Raw genomic sequence first — 18,729 nt, 5'->3', positions numbered from 1 at the left:
GCATAGTTCCCATGAGCCAGTCTCCAGCAGCCCTCAGCCTGTGTGGACCCTTTGACCATAAGTCACCAGCAGCCTGCGAATCCTCCAATTGCAAGTTGGCAATCATCCACAGCCTGTGTGGATCCTTCACCTGCTGAACCCCTCACTGGTCTACTGCCGTGGTCCCCTGTAGGGCGGTCTCCTAGGCTTCTCATTCTCAACGAACATGTAAAACTCCAAATTGTTCATAGTTCTGTGTGAGATAAATTGAATATAGAAATAGCATCAAAATTTAGAAGATACTTTGGATATGTACTTTTAGACATACTAAATTAACTATTTTTGTTTCTTTGCAAATCAGGATACAAATAGAGAGAGCAGCAAATCCTCAAAACCTCATAAGGTCACAAAAGAGCACAAGGAACGGTCCACAAAAGACTCTGAGAATAAGACTACTGTGAAAGAACCTGAAAAAGATCACAGTAAATCATCCAAGGAGCTGTCACGGAAATCAGCAGAAAACAAGATTTCAAAGGAAGATAAAGCTACTCCAAAGGCAACTTCTAAAGAACCAAAATCAGCCTTCAAGGAGACTAAATTAGATAGCACGTCACCCAAAGGAACTGGGAACCTACATCAAGAGGCGAAGTCCAGCATTAAGAGGCCCTCCAATGTTGATTCAATGAAGCCCAATGTTAAAAAGCAAAAGAAAAGTATGTCAGAGACATCAAAAACATTCCCAAGCGTCTCACCAAGAATTTCTTCTTCTTCTTCGTACTCTGAAAAAAAGCAGTTGAAGGAAAAGGACAAAGAAAAGGTGAACGCTAAAGTAGAGAAGGTCAAGACTGAAAGTAGTGTGAAAGAGGTGAAAAGGCCCGTGGATTCAGATGAGTGTAATTCAGAAGATGAAGTGGTCTCCAAATCCGAGGTAAAGAACGTTATTCTGAAAACTAAGTAATGTCCAGTGGAAGTGCTGTGCAGGCGAAAATGTAAGAAGATTGGCTTTTCCTACCCGTGCCATAGGACTCCCAGCATGAAAGAAAATGCAATTTGGTAGTTACCTCAAGCACGTTGTGTTGATTATCTGATGACAGGAGGTCATTGCTGGAATGGTGATGTTTATTGTCTATTTTTAATTGCCTCTGAACTGAAGAGGCAGTCAAGTACTGTAAAACCCCTGCTATTTGGCACATGTGGGGATTGGTAGATGCTGGATAAGCAAGTTTTCCTGTTGCTTGAGACTCACTTTTACAATGCCCAACTAATACACCTGCATTAAGAATGAAAAGTCTAAAAGACAAAAACGTAATACTGTACTTACACTAAACAAACTTCACTTGCATGAATATATAAACCTTTAAAGAGTCTTACTTTATTTTCAGTTGCATTCTTTGAAAACATTTAACTGTCACTGCATCTTCAGGTTCCTCCCCCTCCATGGAGCTACCCAAAAGACAGACAATAACATTATAGATAATTACTGCCCCACCCCCCCCCCCCCCCCCCCCCCCACTCAAGTTTACAGATAAAGCCTCTGACCGGGGAAACTCTTACTAAGCAGCGATTAAAAAGACACTTTAAGAGAGTCTCCACAATGGCGATATAATGAATAATGACCATATTATTCAAACACTACTTTATTAAAACAGCCGCTATGAGCAAAGCACAACCAAGGCACTTCGCTGGCTGAATATCTTCACTGAAGGTTTATGTGTTACCCCAGAGAATGTTTACTTTTACAATTTTAAATTTTTAAATTTCATTTATTTATTTATTTTCCTCTTTTGGCGGTTGCTTCGATTCCAGATAACGGGTTTTACTGCATTACGACGTGGTTGAATCTGAGTTCAAGTACTAGCTAGACTGGTGAAGACAGCAGATTTCTTTCTCTGATGGATCATTGTGTGAGCCCAATGAGAGTTTATGACAATATCGTAGTTCCATGGTCACTATTTCTGAGATTTGCTTTATTTTTAAATCCTGATTTTAAAAAAAATAATAATTTGAATTCTAAACATACCATGGTAGGATTCAGCTCAATTCTCTGCTGTTTTCTGCTACTGCAGGCCATCAGATTTACTTGGGATCAGGTAATTTCATCACCACTCTTCAGTCAGAGACTGACATTATAAAATTATAATTGTACATTGATAAGTCACGTGATTAGCTTTGTCAAATAAGTTAAAAAGACTTTTGCTCGGAAATACATCCTGAATCCATTGAGTCAAGCACACTGGATATTATTCAATTTTCTATTGAAATCAGTGAAAGCTAAGTTTAGAAGCAGAGTGAAACTTGTAAGCCTTGATTTGAGTGCAGAAGCATTGGCCTGGCACTCGACAACGGTGCAGACACTACTCGGCTAAAGTGGCAGCGGAATGTGGAAATACGAAATGAATTCGCTGCTCTCAACCAATGATTCTTTGGCTGTGTCTCACCCCATCTGTCGCCTCTGCATGGAGTCCACTAACACGCTGTGATCCCTTGGTATTTACACCGGGCAATCTACTCATGGAACTCTGGACCTGTAATCCTAAATATCTCCATTCTACAGCACACTCTCCAGCCCTGCCATGATTATTTGTGTCGTATCCTGGTTGACTTATCAAAATGCAGTATCTCACACCTGTCAGTTAAGTTCCATTTGCCACTTCTTCCCAACTAATCGAGATCCTTTTGTAAGCTTTTGTATAACCATCCTCACTGTCCATCACACCAATTTTGGTGTCACCATCAAATTGACTAAATGTGTTAACTACAGTGCTATCAAAATCGTTAATATAGATGACAAACTGCACTGGACCTAGCACATTACAGAAAGTCCATTTGCTTCAAGACCCTAGGCAAACCCTCATGGTATTCAACTTGATTTCTTTTCATTGAAAATTAAATAAATAATGTTAATGTTAAGCATGTCATTGATGGGAAAACAGGAGCTTTCAAACACACACTCTGCCTTGCGTGGCTTGGGGATTGGACATCAAACGCACTGCTATCCAAAGACATCCTGGACATCGAGCTCATGTCTAACATTGTAACTCCTTCCTTCTGACAAACCATTTCCCATCCAACTATTGACCCTCCCCCATCAGGTCACGAGTCACCCATCTATGTCTTTTGGTATTCGTACCATTCCAATCAGACCATGAATACCCACCACTCAGATGTTGGGAGTGAGTGAAGGGAAGGGACTTGAGGGCAGCTAGTGGGGAAGAAGGGATGAGAAGGTAAAGGCAGCACATGGGGAGGGAGAACGGGAAATGGGAGGGAGAGGGGGAGTGGGAGGGACTCCAAACCTTTTTGGCTTTTTTTTTGGTAGCTGATACAATTTTATTAAAACTATATGCTATTTATGTTGCAGCTTTTCTAAAACAAATTCACTATTTTAACCTTTTTGGCTTTGATGTGCAAGAGCTTTGTTTCAAAAAGTTGCAGAAATATGGTGATGGATTGAGTAAGAAAAGTGGGGAGGAGTAAACGGATCAGGGAGAGTAAGAGGAGGTAGAGGATGACCTGATATGAGAGGGGCAGAGGACACGGAATGGGCATATAGGGAGAGGATGAATGGGGGGAGAGAGAGAGAGAAGAGATGGTGGAATGAGAGCCAAGTAGTGTGGGAGTAGCTTTCAACCACAGGAACTACTGAGATTCACTAAATTTTTCTGTGACCTACGACTAACAGAACCAGATTTCCATGTTGCATTAGTAGCTTCTATTAAACGTGCGTTTGCGCCACTGTTTAGATTTCCTGACTTAATCTAACAACAAACGACAAAGCTCTGAGGCTTGAGCACAGAATATCATCCAATTCCTCTCAGCAAGGGAGATGATAACAGAGATCTTATTTTCATTTAGGACAACATTCATTTTAAATAAGAAATGGAAGACTATAAAGGTGCATGAAAATTAGGAATTCTCAGTGGATCTTCATTGAAATGCTTTTCCCTGCACAAGCAATGTGCACTCTTCCTGACTGGCACGGTCATTTTGTGATTTTGTAACAATTAATTGTGAAGTATAATGACTTAAGAAGAAGATTTCCTATACCTGACCATAAATGTGTCATATGAATAACACCTTATTTAATTTGATGTTGATTGAAATGCATTCCTTGTCACCTGTTGGTTAATGAAAATAATCTGGAGAAAAAGCTGTTCCTGAAAGGTTCTTGGGTCACAGGGCTCGAATAACACTGAACGCCTTCTCGTGTATAATCTTCCGAATCAGAGTGGTTCAGCAGATCAATATAATCCTTTCACCTCCTCCCTGTCCTATCAGCCCCTTTTTTCCTCCACTCCACCTCTATCTTCTGTGTCCTCGTTTCCCCCTTCCTTGTCCACCTCATTCTTTATCCTCCCTCCCCCGCTCTCTTATCCGACCCTTCTCCATTGGTTCCCATGTGTCCAAGCCCTGCCACCTGCCACGGGTGAGCGATTGACTCTGGCTAACATGTCAGGCCTGTGTATCATTTCGAGCCTTCACCTCTACACTCAACAAAGCAACGCTCTCTGGAGCTAAAACCAATCCTGAATTGAAGATGAGTTCTGTCGATGAGCTATCGAGATGTTTTCTGAACTATTCTTTCTTCCTCTTTCTCCATGTGTAGTCTGTGCGAACAAGTCAGTCGAACACAACCTCAAGTTCAGATTCCAGCTCCGATTCTGATTTTGCACCTTCCCAAAACCACAGACAAGGTATGTGGTCTCCTCTGCATTGCTGCTTGTAGCATTTACTGATGTACAAGTCTGAAGTTTCGGGCCTCCGCTGAGAATAAACAACTTCGCATACAGGATAAATACAGACCAACTGAATACGTAACTTAAATGTTGTTTATTGATTGTTTCCATCTGCCTAGAAATTGAGCCTTTTAACTAAAAACTGTTGCATACGTGATGATTGCTTCCTCTTGTCTGCTGTCGATGTTTATTTAGAACTTTCTGGGAAGGTGATTGAGGCAATGGTGATCTTCATCCAACTTGGGCTGAGGTTTGGTGTTAACATGGGGGTGTGGGGCTTGGTGGTCTCGCGCTTCAATATGATGTTGTTTATTGCTTCTATTAAATTCCCACCCTCATCATTGCTCTCAGTGTAAAAACCTCCCAACTACCCACATCTTCTGTCGCCTCCGAACTATATCACATGGGCGGTTAACCGTTAGCTCATCTCCATCCCCACCCTCGCCCAATGTTTCCTCCACCACCATTCCTGAGGGAGGAAAATCTTATGCTGTTTGGTCTGAGATACGGATGCTGGATTTCAATGGATGAGGAGAAAGGAAATGCATAGAGTGAGGCAGTTGTCAAGGTAACTGAGGTTACTGAGTAAAACAGGAAAGGCTGCAGCCACTGGGGTTGTGTGAGGGGAAACTTTTATTTGTATTTGTAACTCTAAAGAGATGAAATATCTTGAAGATGGTTATCAGATTTGAAAGAAAGACTAGTTTCTGGTCACGATACATTTGATGATCCCAGTTCAACTCCTCTCCCTTTCCCTATCCCTTCCATTTCCTTTTCCTCCATCACCTCACCCTTCCCTCTCCTATCAGAGAGCTACCCTCTCCCCCTCATCACAACTCAGCTTTTTACTCTTCTACCTATATCAACATGACCTCTTAGCTGTTAGCCTGTGCTTTTCCCCTGCCTCTTCCCCACCTATCCTATCCTTTTTATTCAGGCTCTTGCTTATTTTTGTTTATACCTGACCAAGTGCCCAGGCCTAAAACATTGGTTACCTCTTACTTCCCACAGATGCTGCGTAACCTGCTGAGTTTCTCCAGCGCGTTTGTGTATTGCGCTCGACCTCAATGTCTGCAGACTTTCTTGATTAACTCCAGACCAACTCCTCTTGTTTTTCCTAGGCCCCCTGCGCTCCATGGTGGAGGAAATTCAATCTGAAGGCTCAGATGACGACAGCAGCTCCGAAGAGGAAAGGCCTGTAAAGAACATGGCAGTCAGCAGAGATCACAGGTAATAAGCTTAACAGGTGGCGACATGACAAAGGTTCAGTTACGTTTCAACCATTTTTTGGAAACTGAGCACTCTGGAGACCAAGTAGAAATTCTAAGGTGTCGGGGCATTATTATGACCATCAAATATGTTGTGTTTCTTGTTGTTTGTTTTCAGGTTGAGTTTAAGTGATGACAGTGGAAGTGAGAGCAGTGAGAATTCCAACATCAATACCCTAGACCAGCCTTCCATTCAAAAACACATATCTGCCAGCAACAAGGTACGTACTGCGATGACCCCTATCTGTATTGAAGATTATAAATTATACCATTCACCCCCTAAACATAAAAATCTAATTTTGAGGTAGAATTTTGAAACATTTTTTATAAAATCTTTGCTCTTTGTCCCAATCATTCGTTCCAAAAGCATTCGGCAAGCTTCAGCAAAACAGGGAGGTGTGCAGACATTGAAATGTAGTGAATGCACAAAACTCAACAAGTCTCGATGCGTCCACAGGAGACAAAAGTATACAACCAATGTTTCGGGCCTGAGCCTTTAGTCAAGCCTGCACCGTGACAAAGGGGTCCAGGCTTGAAGCGTCAGTTTCCTGTTGGACGCTGCGTGACCTGCTGAGCTCCTCCAGCACTTTGGTGCGTTTAACTGCAAGTTTAAGGCTCAGCAGGAGATCAGACACAACAAAAAGAGCCAAACTTTCCAGAATGGCTTTGCATGCCATTCTAACTGAGTTGGGCATGTATTAGTCCAGCAGAGTTGGTTTGCTCTGATATTCCTCACACTTGTGGATTCATGGTTTAACCACTAGGTGGTGCGTCATGCACCAGAAGCTGCAGATTCCAAATGAAAGGGCTCCTACAGTAAATCCCTTGGTAGATGCCAGATAAGTGAGTTTCCTGGTTTCTTGAGACTCACTCTGACAATGCCTATCTGCATTAAGAATAAACCATTTAAAAGACAAAGATCTACACTGTACTTACACTGAACAAATCTCACTTGTACGAATATATAAACTTTAAAGTATTTTACAGGTACACAATCCTTTATCTGGACATCTAAAATCCGGAAAGCTCCAAAATCCAGCAAGTGGGGAGAGAGGCAGCAGCACTAGTTGGGCGGCCGAGGGACGGGCGGTTGGGGGAGGTGGCCGAGGGACCGGCGGTTGGGGGAGGTGGCCGAGGGACTGGCGGTTGGGGGAGGCGGCCGAGGGACTGGAAGGCGGTGGGGGTGGATAGGGCAGCACAATTTGGATGGGCTTTCCAAAATCCGAAATTCAGAACACACTGCACCCCCCCCCCCCCCCAAGGGTTCCGGATAAAGGATCCTGTTCCTGTAGTTATTTTTAATAACATTGTTTGAAAGCATTTAACCGTTGCTGGATCTGCAGGTTCCTCCCCCTCCACGGTGCCACCCAAAAGACAAGCAATAACATTATAGATAATTAACTACCCCTTCCCCATGTATACAGATAAAACCATGCTAATATAGCAATAAAAATAAAGACTCTTACTATGCAGGGATAAGGAGACTTGAAGTGAGTCACCCCAACGGTGAGTGTCATCAACCAGCTCTTCATTCTGGCCAATGCCATTTTATTCAAACACAACTTTATTCAAACAGGTGCGATGAGCAAAAAAAAAACGACCAAAGTGCTCCGCTGGGCGAATATTTGTTCCCGTTTTCACCAAAGGTTTATGTGCTACCTCAAAGAACTCTTATTTAAATTTTTATTTTTTTTTATTGTCCTTGATTTCTTTTGTCGGTTGCTTGAGGAAGTTGGTTGCTTGAATTCTGGATAACAGGAGTTTCGCTGTATTGTGAGTATATATAGCCAGATTTTACATTATGAGGCCACAGGCTTGTCCCTATTAGTAATTTAACACCAAAATCTTGAAAACTATCTATATTCAGGCAGTGTGAAAAATTGATAGAGGTCTTTTAGTATTTTTTAAAACTTAATTTAATGATAAAGCTTGTTAGAAGCCCCTTCCAGCCCATGAAACTTGTATACCAAATTAACATACCAAATGTGTACACTTGGAAAGTGGGAAGAAACCAGAGCATGTGGAGAAAACTCACGCAGATCACAGGGAGAATCTCCAAACTTATACTGGCTGCGGTGGATTAGAACCCGGGTAGCTGTCCGTCTCTGTAATGCTAGCTGTCCAACAATGAAATGTATATAGGAAAAGAAATACGATGTTGATTCTCTGTCTGTGCTTGGAGAAACCCCTTCATTTCAATCTCTCTAAATCTACACAATCTCTTCTGCTTCTCTGTTTATCCACAATCCTATTGAACCTTGGTTTTATAAATGGAGACATGGAATGCAATAGAATACAAAAACAAAGATCTTTTTTAAGTCCAGTTTGCAACACAACACTCGAGGGAGGGAAGATAGAACACCAGAGATGGCAATGGAATATTTAAAGAGGCTGAGTTGCCTGGAGATAATTTTTAAGTATCTGTGATGAGCCGTGCAGCCATGCAACAGGCATGGAAAGGCATGGAAAGGGCACAGACTGTGACTTAACAGACAGGGTTGGTTAGATTACCAGCACTGACCGAACCTTGCTAACGGCCTGGGATAGCAGACCTGATGTATGAAGAAAGACTGAACAGACTACGATGAGAATATTGGGATTTAGAAGAATGAGAGGGGAATCTCATTGGGCCCTTTTATGCAGAGCTTGAAAGCTGGATTTTATATATATTTTTTTTTAAATTTTGCCAGTGGTGGAGCATAGCACTCCATGACCAATCTAAAATGGTACACCCGTCTTACTGGGTTGAAACAGGAAGGGGTGATAACGTCTTCAGCCCGCGACAAAAGTGTGGGAAATTCAAATTCATTTGGAGTGCAGAGCAGTGACATTTCTGGGTGTCTATGTTTTACATCACCATTGTTTGACCCTTTCACATTGGGCTAATCAGCATGCAGGTGTCATCAGATACTAGGGATGATACAACCTACTTAGGTTGTATCATCCCCAGGGTGATTGGACGCCCGCATGCCGATGAAAGAGCTTTCATGCTGGATCCTTAACTGGTAGATTGACTGTCAATTACTACAACAAAGTGGCAGTGTGATAAACATCCTGCCTCCTTTTTGGGAAACTGGCTTGCAGTGTAAAATATCTCACATGGCTGGCTCATTTGCTGGCTTCCCAAGATGGGTAATGTCTATGGTAATACTGTGGCTTTGCAGTCTAAAGAGATCTATTGAGACATAAAATTCTGACAGGACAAGACAGGCTTGATGCAGGAAGATTGTTCCCATGTTCAGGAAGTCCAAATCAAGGAGGCATAGTCTAAAGGGTAAACCACTTCAGACCATCGAAACAGATCCTTTGGCCCATCTAGTCTGTCCCAAATTATAATTCTGCCTAAACCCAATGACCTGCATTCCTCCATGTATCCATCCACATTTTTTTTTAAATGTCAAGATTAACCCGGCATTCACCGGTTCAGCTGGAGGTTTGTTTCACCCTCTCACCTCTCTCTGTGAAGAAGTTACCTCTAATGTTCCCCCTGAATATCTTTCATTTTTAAACCATGTCTTCTAGTTCTTCTCTCTTAGGACTGAGAAAGGGAGAAACTTCTTCACTCGGAGAATTGTGAATTTGTGGATCTCCCTGTCACAAAAATTCATTATATATATATATATATCTTCAAAGGGGAGTTTGGTGTAGTCCTTATGGCTAAAGAGATCAAGGGGTTTGGCGAGAAGGCAAGAATAGGGTAGTGAAGTTGTGTGATCAGCCATGATCATATTGAATGCTGGTGTAGGGTGGAAGGGGTATTTCTACGTGTAGAGTGATTCCTCAGCCATTTCTTCCATAAGAAGTGTGAAGGTGGGTAATATCGAGAAATTTTCACTGTTGTTCACATGAGGTTGGACTGAGATTAAGCAAATGGTGCTGAAGGTTGGGGATAAGAGGTTAGTTTTTGGTGAGACACTTCTCAGCCTTACTATTGGGTTACTGGAAAGTCCTTCCCTTGATTTCTTAAAGTTCAAGATGTCTGTGCTAGAATGAAATAAATGTATTGAACTATTGGAGGTCCCAACCCTATTTTTGACTGAGGAGAAACAACATCAGACAGTCTTAATCTCTTAGACTGTTCAGCAGTGTGTGTTTGTGACTCAGTTGCCCTTCCCCCCCCCCCCCCCATTTCCACATGAAAATACGGGATACAAATTCCTGTTTATCATCTAAAAGGTTTTTGAAAATATTTGTAAAGCCTTGAGAAGTTAGTTAGGCACTAATTACACTGGACAACGAAGATTTTGCATGCTGAACACTTTGTGTCTATTTTATGGATTTTGGGCTGTTGATCGTGAAAATCACCTTAATGTTTTCCTGTCACATACTGTTTTTAGATATAACCTATTTTTTGTGATCTACTGTCATATTTTAAGTGCACTAGTATATTGCACACAAAGTAAACTGTTCTGGTCAGTCCAAGCACCTGCACTGGGCATGTGTGCTATGCAAATATTGTCTTGGGCCTGGGTAGATGCAGACAGGCTATAAAAGCAGCTCACATACATAGACACTGTGCATTACATTGATATAGTTTGAACGCATGTTGATGCACATGTTCTTCAGGCAATAGCAGAGTGAGTGTACTTAACAATAGCATTTATTGTCTTCAGGAAGATTCAATACACCAGAAATGTCTCATCAATGTCACCACAGCTGTAATACATTCTGTCACTTTTGTGACGAGTATACGCTTAAGGCACAGCATGTCTGCACTTAAGAAAGCCTATCATAAACCCCAATTTTTTTTCAGGAAGCAAACCTTTTGGAGGGGGGGGGGAAATATTGCTGTCTAGTGTTATTTCTGAAATAAGTAACAGCATGTTGCACAAAACACAAATGTGATGGAGAAGCTCAGCAGGTCACGCAGCATCCATAGGAAGTAAAGTGCCACCAACATTTCGGGCCTGGTTGCAGCCTGAACTGCTGAGTTTCTCCAACACGTTTGTGTCTTGCACTCGACACCAGCATTTGCAGATTTTCCTGTTGAACTCCAAGAGAGAGTTGTGCCTCTCTGGGAATGGAGACCTGTGAAAACTTCTTGTTAATTTCTGAATAATTGCATTTGTCTCTTACAGACCTCTGGCAGAAAAAGTCCTGAAAACTGTGAAAAACCAGACAAATTATTTAAAAAAGGATTGCAAGACAAGGTGAACAACTTCACATATTAACAAACCCACAAGAACAGACAAGTAGAGGCAAAAACACGTTGTGACTGTCTAAAAGTTTAATACTTTGACTTATTTTTGTTCTTCTGTTTTCAGTTGCATTTGCAAAATACTTTCATCTCTAACTTTTAGTGATTTAATATGAAAGAACTATAATACTCTTATTGAGTATGAGTGAGTTACAAGACTGGGACTAGTGTCAGAGTGGAAGGAACAAAATACATTTTTCACAGCTGTTGCTAAAAATATTATTTGCTTCCATCCCTCTTGTACCTAGTGAATCCTGGTTACACATAGAGATTTCTGGTCAAAATTAATGGGAGGGCTCATGGACTATAGAAATGACCCAGCGCAGGACAGATGATTGCTTATTAAAACAGCTCACTTTAATTTGCGAGCTCCAGCAATATCCCCCATCAGTGCAAAGAGTGCAGATCGCTTCTGGAATAAGGGCAGCTCTTTTCACAGTAAATATGGCCTGACGATGTTGTCTTTAACTCAGGGGAAAAAAAATTCCATGCTTTAGAGGAGTGGAAGTTTTAAAGCTTGAGATGTTGGAGGGCAGGTTGAGAGGATGTATCTTGTAGAGAAGAGAAAGAAGGAAAAGCAGAAGTGTTTTCAGTGCCACGAAGTATCTTTCCTACCACACCCTTCCTAGCTGCTGTAGGAGAGTTCTGTCCATTTCCCAGGATACGTTTGTACATTGCTCTATCCGTTCTTCCAACACCAATACTTTTGTTGAAGAAGTCATCAGTATAACAGAATATAGTAATTTTTTTCCAGGGAGATTTCCCTTGGGTACCAGGCAATGACGTCATCAGGTGTTCTCATTTAAAAAAAAAAGAAAAATTCTTAGTTTACAAAAGGTGGAAGGAGGAAGAAATACATACTGTATATCTTCAGTCCCAATGATGTATGAAATTGTGGACTGGCGCTCCTCACCTGCACCTTTGGTTGCATTGACCAAAGAATTTGGAACTGTGAAAAGGTGACAACAGTCAAGAGTCAGCAGACTTAGCCCTGGAGACAAAAGAATTAATAGAGAGAATTGTGAACCTCCTTGTTAGACTTACAGGTGCAATCACTAGCTCTTCATAATGTGACAGGGCATGGTAAATGCATCATTTGAAGATAAAATAATAGATGATTATTCCCTTGAAGAGGAGGGTTAACCTCCAGGTGTCAGGAGTGCTTTTCGGTTTGGATGTTTAGTTTGCCCCTGGGGCGCTGTCTCCACCTGCAAAAAAATTGCACGGTGAAAATATGTGCGCAGAATAAAAATGTCCAGGTGCAGAACTGATGCTGCAAGAAATTCTGAAATGAAATTTTGTCTTAAGAGCCAGGTCCCACGAAAAAGTGGTGCCAACGTTTACTCTGTCCTCCTGATTATTGGCAATATCTTCCTCTAAAGGACTGCTCCATGGATGGGTAGTTTTGGACGATGCCTGGAGACCGAGGTTGGCTTGTCTGTCCTAATCTCTGCTTTAGTGTCATTGGGAATCATCAACCCCCAGGGTTGAGCTTTTGTGAGCCTGCTCTTTACAGTCACCATCACAGCTTCTTCATTAAACTCAGCTGCAGCCCCTCGGGCACTCCTGCCTTGTCAGATTTATTAGGTCACGCATCAATCCCAGTACTGTGTTAATGCTGCTGAACCCAGATCTTGTCATCATTAGGATTTAAACCTACAAGGTTTCTTGCAAAAAAAAATGAGAGCTCTCGTATTTGTTTATATTTCTGCAGTCATATACAGAGGAATTGGTGGACCTTCACCGCAGGTTGATGGCATTACGAGAACGCAATGTGTTACAGCAGGTACACTTTATATGCATGTGGATATTCAGTTTTTATTGATGGTACTGCTCTTCTTCAGTATCATCAAATTTCACCTTTGTGTAATGTGTTAAAGGTCACTACCTATAATTGCTATCGACTGGCAGGAAATGATAAGAGTTGGGGAAGGAAGATCATGAGTGGTTTGCCCCAGATTCACACACGAAAGCTTTGGGAATTGTGTGCTCAGCTTGCAGCTACTGATCACTAGGCAAGTGCTCAGACCTTAAGTAACCTCTCACTCTCTCTTCACAGATGCTGCCTGTCCTGAACATTTCCAATGTCGTATGTTTTTATATCTTGGAGTTAATGTTTCCGCTTAAAGACTTTTCATTTGTTATCTGGCAGCTTCTGTCATTTTCTTGAATGCTGGGTGGTTTCTCACATCTCTTCACTTGTCATGTCCCCACATTTATCTTTTTGTTATCCACGCTCTGATTTTAATTGCCTGGAAACCACACCATGGAAAGCTAATCTAAAGAAGATGGACTCCTGCAAAATATGAGTGATGCAGTTGCCCATGATCCCTAAATGTGTACGCCATCAACTCACATTCATTCCGTAATTGAATATCACCACACACCGTTTTCAGGATTCATCCAACATGTACCTCACTTTCTGTTGGCCTCAGCCTTGTGCACTGAACATGTTTGTGTCCTTCTCCTCCCTAACTCCTGGCCAGAAGCCACTGACCTCTCCCAGCTGGAATCCTACAGGAGGGTCTATTTTGTGGATTTAATTTTGAAAGACAAAGGAGCAGAGCTGAATTTGTTAGTCTTTAGCTTGTAATTTGGTGGGGGGTGGAGGGAACCCACAGGAAGGTGATGAGATTGGAAAGAGGTTTAATTGAGCATAATATCTAGGTGAAAGGCCACATGAGAAACAAGAGCATATGATGTTGAGCTCCCCTGCCATTGATGACTGATCTGATCTTGGAATTAAGTGGATTTCCTGCACATTGACTGTCCTAAATCAGACCATTGCAGCGTTCAGTGTGGTCAGTGATTTAGTCTCCTTGTCTCTCCCTGGTAGAGAATTCAAATGGTTCCTAATCCCTGGAGAAAAGTGATTCTTCCTTGTGTCCTTCTTAAATACATGGACTTTAAGTTTGTTTTGATCAATTATATTTCATTTATTAATGTGTGGTGGATTGGGAAGACGATTGTTACTATAACTGGTCTGGAGAGTAAATCATGTAAATTTTTAAAAAATCTCAAGCAATCTATGGGTTTAGAAATATTAATTTCACTAGAATGATGCATTCTTTTTCCACAATCAACCAGCATTACTCTTTTCCCAAAGTGTGTAGCTAAATGCCACAAAGAATGTCTTATCCTGCTTTATTGATTGATTTGCAGTGTTGATTAGTTCAGAAATGTTAACTTTAATTTCTCTTCTGAGTTTTACACCATCTCTGTTTTCTTCACAGATTGTAAACCTTATTGAAGAAACAGGACATTTTAATGTTACAAACACAACTTTTGACTTTGACCTTTTCTCGCTGGATGAAACCACTGTCCGTAAGCTACAGAGTTATTTGGAGGCTACAGCAACATGACATGGGCTTTCAGGACAGTCTGAAGTACTATGAAAGAAGAAATAAGACATTGGACTGCAATCCCTCTACGATGGAATGCACAGCCTGTGGGATGGGAAATGGCATTGGTACTGGATATCGCATACTTACTATCTCAAACCTGTGAAAACTTCACTGCATGAGATTAGGAAAGACATTGTCTAAGCTTTAAGTTTTATTGCCATTTATCAGTTCCCAAAAACATAGCCATCGTCCTAGGTCAGAGGCAGAGCCAACGGAAGACGAGTGAGTGACTTTCTCTTCTTCCAAGAGATGTTCACCTTTTGAAGCTATCTGAAGAACACAGAAATGTTTTTAACATTGTCTGATGGAACTCTTGTTTTAGTCTAGTAAATGTGTGAAATTTTACCTGAAGACTATAGAAATAATGTATATATTCGGAAAAGAACAAGTGAGCTCCATCTCTGATGTGAACCGAAGAATTCTGTGGTTTCTAATAAAACACCAAACAACACAATTTTACTGTGGAAATAAAGCTCCATGAAATGTCCAGCAGATTACTGACCTTAATGTCACTAATGTGGTCTCAGAACCCCATACAGATCTTACTGCATTGTATATTGTCTAAAGAATATATATTTTTGAACCCTTTGAGTACTGACTATCCTTTCCCTCTTTCAATAATGTGCATATTTTTTTTACATTAAGATTTCGTACAAAAGAATCAACTGATGTGTCTTGTATCAACTTTTGTAAGAGAAGACCAAAAGTTAATGGATTTCACAAAAGGCCATTTATCAAAAACCTTCTCTTATCCCGAGTCATAATCCCTTCACTGTCATTTGATTTAGTTTGGTCAACAGCAGTCATCTAAACACCATCTGCAATTCCTTTTCAGCGTTGTTAAAGTTTCCCTGAAGAAAAACTGAATAGCCCTTTGAATGCAAAATAAAACAAGTACATCTGGCTGGGTATTTTATCTCATTGCATCTTGGAGCTCATCAGATGTCAATCTTGGGCTGGCAATAACCCCTCATTCTTAAAGATGCGATATTTTAACAATTGTTCAGTCCTTTAGACATCTTTGCACGTGGAAGTTACGCTGTGAGAGAAGTGACAATGTGATCCTCGCCAAACCAAAATATTGCAAAACATCAAACTGAATTCACCTCAAGTTTTGATCATTAAGTTTTTCTTTAATTTTTGAAATAGAGACATGGGGAGAATTAAGTGCCCTGACGATATTGAATTTGCGCCCTTAACTCTCCAACATGTGCCAACCGAAAGCTATAATGCAAACCCTCCATGCATGCGCCAACTGAACGCTATTACGCAAACCCACCGCACGTGCGCCAACCAAACTCCAATACGCGTACCCACCGTGCATGCGCCAACCAAACTTCAATACGTGAACCCACCATGCATCTGTCAACCGAAGACTTGCGCATGCACACAGGAATCAAGATGGCCGCACCTAGCCTATGGACCCCAGGACTCTGAATAACAAGGTAAGTCCACACATTTTGGCTCTTTCAAACTCTGTATCCCTGTTATAGATTGTCAAATACAACCCAAGCTGCGTAAATATATATTTTTCTTGTATATCTTTAAAAATTTGGTTGCACGTGTGAATGGACTTAAGTCAAGTAGGGCATAAATTGGGGAGTACCTGTAATTGGCCAGCATGAGTTTTAATGGATGGAATTGGTTTCTACTATGATATAAATAAATAATCTATGTTCATGGTCAACACAGTTGAAACTCCAAACTGACTGGTTTGTTCCAGGTCTCCATTGCTCACAAGTTTCTTCTTGGGACTTGAATGGTTTTTCCTCAGGTGTTTGGGTTTCCTCCCATATCCCAGAGGTTAATTGGCTATTTAAATTACCCCTTTTGATGAAGAATAAGTGGGAAATTGATGGCCAAATGAGGTTACAAGGGAGAGTGAGAGCTGGATGAATGCTCTATACTGGAGTCATTGCAGTAAATGCCCTCCATGTTTAAATAAACTGAGCAAACCTACATTGCTTTACAGGTGCTTTCAATGGTGGAACAAAGAGAGAGATTAGACCAGGAGTCACAAAGCTGTGAAAAAGGTATTTAAATAAGCCTTACTGAGGAAAGAATAGTGGAAAAATTTAAGAGTTTTGGATTTTAGACCTTTGAACAGCAGTGGTAGAGGAACACCTCATCTTCTGTCTGGGTACCCTCCAACCAGATGGCATTAACATAGTCTTAAATTCCCTCCCCCCTCCTTCTTCCCCCATCCCCTTCCCCTTCAGCACACACTCCCCCATTTTCCCTCCACAGAATAAAAACCAATTCTCACCTTTTCCTTTATCTTATCTAATTAACACCTTTTCTTTGTCTGGATTCCTCCCCATCCCATTCTCATCTTTATTCTGACGCCTTTCTGTTCTTATACCTTGAAGAAGGGCTCAGGCCCACATTGTTGGTACAGGTAATATATCTTTACCTCCTATGGAGACTCTGTGATCGGCTGAGTTCCTCCAGCATTTCGGTGTGATTTTACTATGATTGCAGTGTATGCACACTTTCGTGTTTCACTCAGTGAAATAATTAAACACGAGGCTAAAGTTGAAGTCTGGCTTTTTGGTAGGACTGGTGGTCTGAGGTGAAGTTTTGAACCACGGAGGGACTTGAATGAAGGAGGATGAGAGCTTTAAATGTGGGAACGGCTATTGGCCGGTTGTGTCAGGCTGATGAGGTACCGGCAAAAACTGCAGAAGTAGCGTTTTGGATGAGTTCTAGTTGACCGAGGGTGGAAGTGAGAGGCTGTCTTCAGTTATGGTGGAATATAATAAAAAAATGCCCAAGTGTTTTCTCATTTGACTTGTAGCGAGAGTCAAGTTTATGGAGGTAAAGATTAGCAGTGTGATGTTGGAGAAATGGTAATGGAAAGTTTGCCTCATCTGAAATGCAACGCCAGAGAGGTGAAGTAGGTGTCGAGCCAAGCCAGAGGCTTTGGTCTTTCCAAAGGTTTTACATTTAGACATACAGACAGCATGTATATAGCAATTCCGGCCCACAAGCCCATGCTTCCCAATTAGCCTACAACCCCCATACATTTTGGAGGGTGGGAGAACATACAAACTCCTTACAGACAGCACCGAATTTGAATCTGTTTTGTACGGTTACAAGCATGCAGATACCAGTTATGTTCCCAGAGAATGTGATGAAGGTGGGCCAAGGTGAGCTCAGGGAGGTGGTCTTGAGGGTTGCACAACCGGCTGGGCAATAGTTCAACTGGGGACAGAGCTAACAGCAGAGGTGGGAAAAGGGTGAAATCCTGAACACCTGTGATTGTAGAAAGGTGTAGCATTAAGAATGCTGGAGGGGACTGGAAAAAATTATTGTTGAGCTGCAGATCTTGAATAGTTTTTTCCACTTCTGTATGAGGCTCCCAGTTCAGCGTTGCAGGATGACGACTTGGGAGCAGTGAAGGACAAGCAATCAGAAGAGGCTATGACTCGCGGTCTCCTTGAGCACTCTAAATCCAGAGATGGACAGGGTATGAGGTGAAAATCACACTGGAGACTGGCTAACTCACAGCTAGAGGTGCTGGCAAAATCTTACCTTTGGTGTGATTATATCTAGAGACTGCACATGCTTACTCTAGCCAAAATTAATTTCAGGGATATAGGACAGAAACGGGCCCTTCAGCCCAGAGTCTGTCGGCCATCGACCACCCATTTAAACTCCCCTTTTATTTTATTCCCCCCATCCATTTTCATAGACTCCCATCACACACTTGGACTAATTTATAGCACCAATTAATCTACCATCTTGGGGATATGGGGGGAAACCGGAGCACCCTGGGGAAACCCACGTAGCCATGCAGACAAGGGCCCGAGGTCAGCATTGAGCCCAGGTCTCTCACAGCTGTGCCAAGGAACGGGGGTGGGGAAAGAAATAACACCCCCACATGCCTTAATTTTCTGATATAAAACTCTTTTACAGCTGTGTATTGTGTGTCACTAAGGTAATTCAGTTCCCTCCTGCACATTATGGAGTCTCTGGCCCTCTTTAGCTTGAGCTGTAATGTTCCAATTACTGGCCCAATTTAAAAGTTCAGTAAAGAAAAACTTTTTTAAATTTCCTTTTCATATGGCATAATTGGACATTCATTGTTACACACACTTTATGCAGTGGTATGCAAAGGTCAATATTTAAGCTCAATTGTATTG

General features: G+C 41.6%; 1 protein-coding gene across 5 annotated transcripts in view; it reads left to right on the top strand.

The window, feature by feature from the left end:
* mllt1a (MLLT1 super elongation complex subunit a) overlaps positions 1–15,175 on the top strand; it is a 70,741-nt gene extending 55,566 nt beyond the window's left edge. For 4 of the 5 annotated variants that reach the window (XM_069927921.1, XM_069927923.1, XM_069927924.1 and 1 more), the window contains 8 exons: positions 341–907; positions 4,586–4,673; positions 5,837–5,945; positions 6,102–6,204; positions 11,062–11,133; positions 12,895–12,966; positions 13,061–13,195; positions 14,414–14,501. In XM_069927921.1, coding sequence (XP_069784022.1) covers positions 341–907; positions 4,586–4,673; positions 5,837–5,945; positions 6,102–6,204; positions 11,062–11,133; positions 12,895–12,966; positions 13,061–13,195 — 1,146 coding nt within the window. In that variant the 3' untranslated portion in view covers positions 14,414–14,501. Of the gene's footprint in view, positions 1–340; positions 908–4,585; positions 4,674–5,836; positions 5,946–6,101; positions 6,205–11,061; positions 11,134–12,894; positions 12,967–13,060; positions 13,196–14,413 lie in introns of all 5 variants that reach the window. The other variant, XM_069927922.1, reaches the window with a different exon arrangement.
* Positions 15,176–18,729: the final 3,554 nt, after the last annotated feature.

This window comes from Narcine bancroftii, chromosome 3, assembly GCF_036971445.1.
Source record: "Narcine bancroftii isolate sNarBan1 chromosome 3, sNarBan1.hap1, whole genome shotgun sequence".
In the NCBI taxonomy this organism is placed as follows: Eukaryota; Metazoa; Chordata; class Chondrichthyes; order Torpediniformes; family Narcinidae; genus Narcine; species Narcine bancroftii.
This window is presented reverse-complemented; position numbering and strand designations above follow the sequence as displayed.